At 43.2% G+C, this 10,123-nt stretch overlaps 2 protein-coding genes across 5 annotated transcripts; one reads left to right on the top strand and one right to left on the bottom strand.

Annotated features, from left to right (window-relative positions):
- Positions 1 to 73: 73 nt before the first annotated feature.
- Positions 74 to 6,374, bottom strand: LOC115759550 (neutral ceramidase). 4 transcript variants are annotated; one of them, XM_030700509.1, is made up of 7 exons: positions 5,306 to 5,759; positions 4,948 to 5,228; positions 2,419 to 2,582; positions 2,024 to 2,347; positions 1,096 to 1,962; positions 433 to 1,043; positions 74 to 378 (listed from the first exon to the last, which is right to left on the bottom strand). In XM_030700509.1, exons 3-7 carry the CDS (start codon positions 2,542 to 2,544, stop codon positions 195 to 197), a joined length of 2,112 nt encoding a protein of 703 aa, XP_030556369.1. In that variant the 5' UTR covers positions 2,545 to 2,582; positions 4,948 to 5,228; positions 5,306 to 5,759; the 3' UTR covers positions 74 to 194. The 4 variants fall into 4 exon arrangements, with proteins under 4 accessions (XP_030556369.1, XP_030556372.1, XP_030556368.1 ...); XM_030700512.1 differs by lacking the exons at positions 4,948 to 5,228; positions 5,306 to 5,759 and adding an exon at positions 6,352 to 6,374; XM_030700508.1 differs by having other exon boundaries at positions 4,948 to 5,759.
- Positions 6,375 to 6,746: 372 nt separating this feature from the next.
- LOC115759577 (STAM-binding protein-like A) lies at positions 6,747 to 9,683 on the top strand. The gene is made up of 5 exons (XM_030700545.1): positions 6,747 to 7,135; positions 7,632 to 8,171; positions 8,229 to 8,550; positions 8,613 to 8,725; positions 8,791 to 9,683. The coding sequence occupies exons 1-5, from the start codon at positions 7,020 to 7,022 to the stop codon at positions 8,954 to 8,956; spliced, it is 1,257 nt and encodes a 418-aa protein (XP_030556405.1). The 5' UTR covers positions 6,747 to 7,019; the 3' UTR covers positions 8,957 to 9,683.
- Positions 9,684 to 10,123: the final 440 nt, after the last annotated feature.

The following is a 10,123-nucleotide window of genomic DNA, read 5'->3' as shown; positions in this document are numbered from 1 at the left end:
TCATCCTACTATATTAAACATATTCCACAGCTAATTCTTAATATATTTCATTTGTATTGTACACTAGTTTCCCAATAGTTTTTATTTAAGCTCTAACAAATTTGGCATTCATTTTATTTGTGTTTTAAAAATAAAGCTTTTCCTCATCATGGTAAATAAATACGTGGATTAGTTTTGGTTGATCAACGGAAACACTAATCCTCAGTGACAGTAAAGGAGTGCGTCAGACCCTCATATGGATACTTGCCACCGAGTATATATTTATATTCACCGGAATGACGTATGCGATACTCCCCGGGCAGCGTCTGGGGACTGATGTTCCAATAAATCTCCAGCTCGCTAAAGCCCAGAATTGTGTTAGTACGATGCCAGATCATTCTGTAAGAAAACGGTTAGAATCTATGCTAGATAGTTGGATATAATGGTGCTTACTTTGTTTCCCAGCTGGCATCCGTGTAGGCGATCTTCCAGCGATCCTCGGTGATCTTGCGCTCCACTGTAAAGTAGGTCTTCTCTGTGAAGAGATTGTTGCGAGGATTGCCCGAGATGTAGGTGACTCTGACGGTGTCATTAATGCCATATTGCTTATTCGGCTGGGTCTTCACATAGCCAAAGTCCGTGCCAATGGGATGACCGTCGAAGAGCACGCCTGTATTCAGGGACAGCATCACATCGTTCATGTATGGCGGACTGGGCCCAGCGTCGACTGTCTCGTTGCGCATCAGCGCCTTGGTCAGGTGCTCGAAGATGTCCATGTAAATGGTGTGCGTATGCGGGCCAAAAATTGTGGAAGCTGCCTCATAGCGCTGCGCTTGATACTCCTCCGGGGTAACCGTGTAGCTGGAATAGATGTTCGTCAGGCCGGCTATGATTACCTCCGTGTCGATGCCACCTGCAGCCGAGGCAGCGGCTCGAATCTGATTGCGCAGCCGGCGTCCGGCCATGGTGGTGAATTCACATGGAACAGCCGCAATGATAACATCTCCGATCTTTAGGATTTGATTGGACACAATTTTTGGCTGCCACTCGTAAGGGAAAGTTGCCTAAAAAGTAAATAATTATAGAGTTGCTCTTTACAAGCAAGAATCGACTTACTCGACCCGTAGCCAGCAAAATGGGCTTGGGCTCGTGGCACTTGATATCCTCCTGGGTGGGCGGCACTATAAAGTCGCGCACAAAGTTCCACATGGGATTGTCGGTGGTGGTGCCCTGCTCAAAGCTGAAGGCGCCAGGTCCATCGGTGGTGCCTGCGGCAAAGCTGTAGCCCATAGCAGGCTGGCAGCCCCTGATCTTGTCCAGCTTGCGTGTGAGCGGATTGTAGGTGCTGCCATTGTAGTTGGGCATGTCGACAAACTGATGAATGAAGCGCACATCTCCAGTTACCTCGCGTGCCTTCGTCTCCTGGCTGTGCTCGTTCAGCAGGCCGAGAGCGCCCTCCGCCAAGCGCTGGCCAATGATCTGTGTGCTCTCAAACATGTCGCGGCCAGGGCCGGAGGCAAAGCATTCACCCTCACCGCTGGGACAGTGGGAGGTGAGTATATCACACTGGTTGCCCGAAATGGAACACTTGGGACCCATGATGTTGGGCGAAACATCGCCCAAATTGGAGGAGCAGAAGGCGCCCACAAATTTGCCCTTGCCGGGCATTTTATTGGGATTGTACTCCTTCTCCAGCAGCAGCGCAGCGTAGCCCATATTGTCGCTGGTCACCAGCTTATTGGTGTTGTTCATCGAGGTGGCGTGCACGGCATACCAGTTGAAGGCGCCCAGCAGATTGTTCTCCTTGTCCACAAAGCGCAGCTGCGCCAGCGTCTTGTCCACATCGTGCTCATACTGGGCACGCTCCTCCTCCGGATTGCGCAGATACGATGTCGGCGAGCGATTGATGTTCACATTGAGCAGCACAGTCTTCGAGAAATAGATGCGACCATCTACCAAGTTATCCGTGGCGCGTTTGATGCTCTGCAAAGTCAGCACAAAATTAAGAAATCAATTTTATCCAAGCGTGGGATCGGGCACTTACCAAGTAGAGTCCTTGAGCCATCACCTCAAAGGTTTGCGGCACAAAGCCCAGAATGGAAATATCATAGAGCAAGTGCATCAAGAAGCCGCCAGGTGCTCCATGCGTGTGGGTGCCACTTATGGCCACATTCTCAGTGTTGTATATGTTGCCATAGCGCGCCTGCAGACGCTTAACCACCTCCCGCTTGAGGCCATAGCCCATCATGCCGCAGTCGGCGCTGATGAACGCCACGCGGTTGCCCTTCTCATCCTCCACGACGAAGGCGCGTGCAAAGGTGCGCGTGTGCAGACCACGGCCCACCTGCTTGATGTTTGCATAGCCCATCTGTAAAATGCAGGGTATTCAAGCAACTAAGTTAAACGTGAGTGCTTGTCAAATGGCTGTCAAAGACTTACGAAATTAATTTCCACTGGCGGCCCGGTTATGTCAGCACGTCCCACGCCCACCTTATAGGCACTGGCCAGGCTGATGAGTCCGCATAACGCGAACAGCGTGATTAGGCTAAATTTCCAGTTAGCCATTCTTGTGGTAACACGTTCGAAGTTGCGCAAAAAATATCCTGTCCGAAAAAAACGAAGACTCAACTTAATTAATTAAAATAATAATATAAATAAATATTGAAATATTAAACTTTAAGGTATTTGCCGAACCAAATTAATTTTATTTTCACCCATTTTTCACCCGTGAAAAACTTAAATAAAATTTTAGGAAAATTAGACATAGATATTTTAAGCTGAGCTCAAGTCGAGAGGTGAAAAACAAAAGCTTACAAACAACTATTTCCCTTCCGTAAGAAAGACTTCCAATATCGATGCTTAAAGATTGAGTAAACTGAGAGTTTAACTTCCGTTCATACAACTTTTGACCTTTGAGTGAATTTTCCAAAACATGTGATAAAAGTGAGCTTAAGAACGATAAAAAGTGAAACACATGTTTTCCGTCAATCTTTCACACTTTTCGGTGGAATATACAGTGAATATACATGAATAATAATAATAATAATAATAATAATAATTTGAGCAAAGGATAATTAATTGATAATACATTATGTTAATGCTATGTTAACAGATCAATGTTATTGTGTCGTAGGAATATCTTTTAATGCCGACACGTAAAAGTTAAATGTTTTTAACTTTAGGGTATATTTTAAAATATGTATCAATTTGAAAAATGATTACAAATTATTTAGCCTACAGTCTCTATTGGGGGTATTAGCTTAAGTATATGTAGCCTTAGTTAAATACGTAATTGTCGTTAAGTAACTGATTAACGGATTCATATTTACACACAATACTTCGCAGGAGCGATAAGATTATTATTATTTAACCTTATCGATTGACAACATTTAAGTAAAGAGTGTATCACACAGATCAGAAATTTGCCAATTTTGTTGTCAATCAATTAACAGTGCTTAAGTATTTTGCAAACAGTGACAAATTGTTGGGCAATATAATCAAAAGCCTAGCCAACTCTTGAGGCCAGACAGCCCATCAATAGATATAATAGATATAGATATGTATATGTATATATATTTATATGGACAATGCGGTCGTGTCTGCCAACGATAAATGCTAATTTATTGTTGTGTCTGTAATCGCAGTGGCCTCCAGCAGTTGCATCCCATGAATAAAATATATAAATCAAAAGCAACAACAACCAGGAGAACAACAACAACTTCCCTTTGTTGTTGCTCTTGCTGCGCTCTTATCAGCTGGAAATAATAAACAACAACAACAAGTGCGACTGCGACTCGCTACAGAAACCATATTTTTATCAGCTTGCGAAATTTGCAGCCTTCTGCTACTGTAGCTACTGCTACTTTACTGCTGGTTTTACAGATATTGTATCTTGGCCTATGTAAAATGTATCTATAAGCGAGCATATTTAACTAGCGTATGCGGGCCACGTTCCATACAAAAGAACTATAGTTTAGCAGGCGCTAAATAGAAAATCGAGTGAGTAATTGTTTTGTATGCCAAGGCATGCCCCTGCCGCCCTCTGCCCAGGCCCAATCGAGATTGTCGCGCGCCTTGCATAATTCAGTCGACGGGCTGACATTGAAAACGAAAATTAAACAAATGCACACTCATATGCCGCTGGCCTGGCCACAAAAGCCGAAAAGACCCAAACGGCGGCCAAAGCGACAAAACGACAATAAAAAATTTGAAAAAAAAAGACAAGAACGAAATTGAAATACCCTTGTATAGGCTTAGAAGTTCCAAATGGGATATATACAAGCATTTAATACCGCATTGCAGATTGTTAAATGTAAAGCAGAACTCGTAAATGCAGAGTACGAAGAAATATGTATTTAAAAAATCGCATAGAGCTAGATTATATAGTAGTCCGATATTGCCAAGATTGTGCTCATATGCCAGGAGCTTGCTCACGATAGCTTGCAAAGGAAACAGAAACTGAATACTTGACCCATGGCAGCTATATGCTATAGAGGTCCAATCTGCTAGGTGAACTTGTGCAATATCTGTGGCTATTGTTCAAGTTTATATATACTTGATCAGCTCTTAGGAGTCTTCGTCTACATATTACATATTGTGTGACCAAATTGGAATACCCTTAACAAGGGCATAAAAACCAAAAGCATAGTTAACGTTACCAGCTGCAGGGCCATCCGACAGATACACAGATACAAGTTCAAGCTTGTAACTCATGAAATTACTATTCTTTTTTTTTTTTTGCCTATATACAAGTTCAGCTAATATAATGTATGTTTATTTATACAAATTTTAATGTTTGCCCGCAGTTTTGGATGTTTTTGCATTTGGTTGCACTTCTTGTTGTTTATTGTCTCAGCGAACATTGAATTCCGCTTGAATCCGAATTGTAATTGGTTTTTATCTGATTTTAATTCGGCCAATTTCAGTTTAGGTATTGTGCTGGCGCTGGCCATTGTGCGCATTACTTACAAAAGATTCAAATGTATCTCTTGGATACACGCTGCGTCAGCGTCGCCGCTGGCATCCAATTGAGCGAATTACAGAAGATTTCGGTTCATAGGGGCGCTGCTGCCTGCTGATGAGCCTTTTCATACACTTTTTTCTTTCTTTTTTTATTTTTGTCAATCCCCGCTTTGTGAATCGGGCAGAGCGTTTACGCTGTTCAGTTTTCGAGGTTAAGCGCGGCACTTGTTTCGCTTATGCAATGGGCTCCTTTGCCTTGGCACCGATTCGATTGGACTTCGATGAGGCTATATTCAGCCAATAAATATACACTTGCGTATCAAGCTACTAATGCGACAAATAAACAAAGAGCACTAATTTTTACCTTATTTACAATTAAAACTGGAAGCGATCGCCACTTCATGGGATTGTCATTGTTTTCATTTAGGAGCTTATCTCACGCACACCCCTCAATTAAGTCCAGAATTATGGCACAAATGATCGCGATTGGCGGCCAACATGTAAAACACTTGTTAGTTTTTAAGTCTGTTATTTAGTTGTTGGACACAATTTTTCGATCGCTTGCAAAAGTCGAAACTAATTTCGAAACACGCCGCATCGATCGGATTATTTATCTGCGTGCACAAGAGACTTTGCCCCCGCCAGCCATGCCCCCCAACAACAATAACACAAACAGCAGCAACAACAACAACAACAGTAATATTGCCAAGAAAACGAAACTGAGACCGAAACCGAGTCCGAGTCCGAATTTCGGTGTCGAAGTCGCGTGGTTTGTAAATGACGCCCGCTATGCGCCCAAGCTGGCACTCGACTGCTGCTCGGCGACTGGGCCACAAGCTGACCAAAAGATGGCAGCGCGCTCTCTCGCGGCGCAAGTTTCGGCTTTTATTTATTTATTTATTTTTTGTTGAATAGTTTTTCGTGTTTTTTGTTTCTTATTTGCTTTGCAGTGATTGTCGTCCAGCGATCAGTTTAGTCATTCGTCAACTGCTCAAGTACTCAATTGCTCATGCAGGCACTATCAAAGCTGGAACTCTGAGTCGCAGTCGCAGTCGCAGTCGCAGTCGCCGTCGCAGTCGCAGTCGCAGTCCGAGTCCATTGTGGGGGCGCTTGAACGTGCCTGAGATCGATTTCCCTTTGTCTCTCTCGAGCATAGCCCCATGCTTACTTATATTCATGTTGGCAATATTCTTCTGATTTGATAGCTTATCGCAGATATAACAAGAGATTAGCTAAACTTACAGGTAAATTAAGCTGTTTAAGCCAACTGAAGTTTACACTCAGCATATATTAAATAAATAACCAAATTTAGCCTGATTGCACTATGAAACTATTACTTATTACAGATTTGAAGATATATAACTCTTCCTTAAGCCACAAAACTTAGTTACTGTTTCGATGCTTACTTACTTTCAAAATTATGCGGTTCCTCACACTACAGGTCGCAGCCAGGCTCTATAACTAAATAGGAATAGTACGCAAACAGTTGCTAAAGTTTGGTCAAGTGGGGGTCTTTAAAAATAATAACTGATAACTACCTATGAAGATTAGCTAAGCTATAATTTTAAGCGCGATAAGGATTAATGGTATGTGCGAAGGCCCACCTGCGCACACACACGCACACACACATTCCATAATAAGATGCGCGCATAAGCAAATATAATAATTACATATGAAAATTTGTTGCATTTGAAACTCAAACCGACAGCTCAAAATTGCGTTTACAGTTCTGTGGGGTATTTATTTGCATAAATATCGATAATCGAAAATCTATCGATAGCATTCCCCGTAACAGCTGTTAAAGCAGCTGTAAAGGGAATATTTTATTTTTTCAAACAAACAGCTGTTCTTGTAGTTTTCAAGCGACGCCACAACCACCACCACCTGCGTAATGAGTAATTCGTTAACAATTGTTACAAAATAACCAAATCCTTGACAAGGGCAATTCCACAAATGCAAACTGGAGCAAAAAGACATTGAAAAGCTAAGCTGGATCGCGCAGGGACAACAAAAAAGCTGAGGCGAAAAAGACAGAACTGAAGCCAGCAAAAAAGAAAAACAATAAGAAAAGAAAAAACATGTCGAAGGCGGTGAACAACATGAACATGGCCATTGTGGAGCCGCAGGAGCGCATGAAATACCTGTCCCACTGCGGCAATCTCATCGATGTAGACAAAAATATGCCTGTGACGCGGTAAGTTGGAAATTCCAAGACTCCACAGTTGTGGCGCCAAGCGGTAAGCCTGCTCCAATGTCACAGTCCACCACAAGAAAAGGCCTTGGACGCGCATTTGCCTTTTGAAGGATATTCTCCTTTGGCACACTGTGGCTGTGTGTGTGTGTGTGTGTGTGTGTGTGTGTGTGTGTGTGTGTGTGTGTGTGTGTGTGTGTGTGTGTGTGTGTGTGTGTGTGTGTGTGTGTGTGTGTGTGTGTGTGTGTGTGTGTGTGTGTGTGTGTGTGTGTGTGTGTGTGTGTGTGTGTGTGTGTGTGTGTGTGTGTGTGTGTGTGTGTGTGTGTGTGTGCACACATGCAGCATGCATTCATGTGCATAGGCAAGTGTGTGCTTGTGTGGGGTGGCATACATATCTTGGTCCTTTTGGCACCCAGCTGCATGCCATTATCAACAACAACAAAAACAATAACAATTATTATTATATGCCAAGTGAATTGTGAAATGTTGCCTCCCGCAGCTACTACCGCGCCGGAACGGAGATGCTGCGCATGGCTAACGTCTATTTGAATGAGGGCAACCATGAGAACGCGTTTATACTCTACATGCGCTACATGACGCTCTTCATAGAGAAGATACGCCAGCATCCCGACTATGCCAGCGTTAAGGCCGAGGTGAAGGCCATCAATAAGACGATTAAAGACGAGATCATGCCCACAACGGAAAAGCTGCGCACCAAGCTGCTGGGCCAGTATCAGCGTGAGTATGAACAGTTTCTGGCCAACAAGGAGGCGGAGCGTATGCGCGAACAGGAACGTGAGCGCCAGCAACAGCTGGCCAACAAGAAAGCAGCGGCAGCGGGTACTGTTCCTTCCCTTATACCCGCCAATCTGCATGTGCAAATAGATCCGAGCAACCAGCCAACTGCACCAGATCTGGGTCTATTGGACCAGGTGGTCTATCCAAATGATTTTCCCACGGGTACCAATCGCAACCACTTACCCAATTCTGGTCTGCTGCTGCCCGCAGTAGCTGATCCAAGCGCGGACAGGACATCCAAGTAAGTGTATGATTCACTTTGACGCGAGTCACGAATGATTATTTGATTGCCTTGCAGCTCGTCCTCGAAACCCGGCTTTGATCGCAGCCGGAAGCCGCAATATAACCGCACTGATTCGCTGCTGGCGGGCTCGCTGCGCACCGTCAATGTACCTGGGGATACCATGGAAGTGTTCTTGAAGTTGGCGCATGCCAATACCTCCAACAACATTGAGACTTGTGGCGTGCTGGCTGGCCATCTGGCGCATGACCAGCTCTATATAACGCATATTATTACGCCGCAGCAGCATGGCACGCCCGACAGCTGCAACACGATGCACGAGGAACAGATCTTTGATGTCCAGGATCAAATGCAGCTCATTACGCTCGGCTGGATACATGTAACCAACAAGGAAAGGAAAGCTGCTCATGCATATATCTAATCTATTTTTCATTATGCTAGACCCATCCCAGCCAAACTGCATTTTTGTCCTCCGTTGACTTGCATACGCACTGCTCCTACCAGATGATGATGCCCGAGGCAATCGCCATCGTCTGTGCGCCCAAGTACAATACGTGAGTCATTGCTTTGACTTTCCCAATGAATCAGTTTGTGAGCAATGTGTACGATTTATTTTTAGAACTGGTTTCTTTATACTCACGCCTCATTATGGCCTGGACTACATTGCACAATGCCGGCAAACCGGCTTTCATCCCCATCCCAATGATCCACCGCTGTTCATGGATGCACAGCACATCAAAATGGATGACCAGTCCAAGATCAAAGTCATCGATCTGCGCAGATAGTATGCTGAAGTCTTAGTCTAAAGCAGCAGCCAAAATCAACCAGCTAATAGCACATTGAAACCGCGTCAACTTGGTCAACCCACTGGATGCAGAAGCAGCGAATTTAACAAATGCTATAAGACAGAACTCATTGAGACAACAACAAACAACAAAAGCCGTCGCTTGCGAATATCAAAATTTATGTTGGATCAATCCATAATGCAAAACACACACACACACACACACACACACACACACTATAGTGATTAACGATTTTAGGAGTACGTGATAAACCGCGAGTTTCAAAAGGGAACTACAATTCAATCGTAGCATACCTACAGAAAACGACATATTTTGCGAGTTTGTACAGTGTATTTTTGCAAGAAATTAATCGATGCGGCGATTTAGAACAGATAAAATAGCATTCTTTTAGCTTTTAGTTCAGGCGTGGCAATTTAGTCGCATTTTAAGGTCTGCAATATGAAAATTGATTTATGTGATTTACAATTGTGGCTTATATTTTTGTTAAAACTAATTTTATGTGTGCATGTATTTATTATGTCTGTCAAGGAATTATACACTCTATACACCGCTACTAAAGCAGCTAATGCAAAATCTTTGAATAATGATATTTATATATTTACCTAATATTGCTAAAAAAAAAAAAAACTATGAAATAACATGTTGTTTAAAAAAAAGAAAAAACCACACAATGGTAATCGTGTTATGTATGCTTACTAAATTGCTTTATTCAATAAACATGTACATTATTTTAAGCTGGCGTCTTTCAATTCGAATGAATTCATAGTTCGAGTAGTTCATATAAAAAAATCCCAATTTAAATGTTAAGCAATGTTATTCGGCAGCTCTGTTAAAATTTCCCTACTGTCATAAAAGCCCTTTGCGCTTACATTTCCCGCCCACAGTTTTGCGTGTTTTCTCGACTCGTGCGGAATGCCCAGGTCAAAGAACAGGACCCGGAATTCAGCAGCCGCAAAACGCTAAAAATAATTTAATTAAAAAGCATTGCACGACGATAAAAGTAACTTATATTTGTGGTGTGAATAATAATCGATAAAAGAGCAGCCAGCATTAAAGACAAACGCATCGAGCTAAGCAACTAAAGGCAAAGGGGAGGGGTACGCCTCGCATCGCTGTTGCCGTGTGCCCTTTGCCCTTGATTCAATT

This window comes from Drosophila novamexicana, unplaced genomic scaffold, assembly GCF_003285875.2.
Source record: "Drosophila novamexicana strain 15010-1031.04,08,12 unplaced genomic scaffold, DnovRS2.1 tig00000308-arrow-arrow-pilon, whole genome shotgun sequence".
NCBI lineage: Eukaryota > Metazoa > Arthropoda > Insecta > Diptera > Drosophilidae > Drosophila > Drosophila novamexicana.
The sequence above is the reverse complement of the archived record's forward strand: the minus strand, read 5'-3'. Positions and strand labels throughout refer to the sequence as shown.

Coding starts and splice junctions, on each gene's coding strand:
- LOC115759577 (XM_030700545.1), top strand. CDS start 7,020: ATGTCGAAGGCGGTGAACAACATGAACATGGCCATTGTGGAGCCGCAG. Junction 7,136..7,631: donor AAAAATATGCCTGTGACGCG/GTAAGTTGGAAA, acceptor TGCCTCCCGCAG/CTACTACCGCGCCGGAACGG. Junction 8,172..8,228: donor AGCGCGGACAGGACATCCAA/GTAAGTGTATGA, acceptor ATTGCCTTGCAG/CTCGTCCTCGAAACCCGGCT.
- LOC115759550 (XM_030700512.1), bottom strand. CDS start 2,544: ATGGCTAACTGGAAATTTAGCCTAATCACGCTGTTCGCGTTATGCGGA. Junction 2,348..2,418: donor CGCCAGTGGAAATTAATTTC/GTAAGTCTTTGA, acceptor TGCATTTTACAG/ATGGGCTATGCAAACATCAA. Junction 1,963..2,023: donor TGGCTCAAGGACTCTACTTG/GTAAGTGCCCGA, acceptor CTGACTTTGCAG/AGCATCAAACGCGCCACGGA.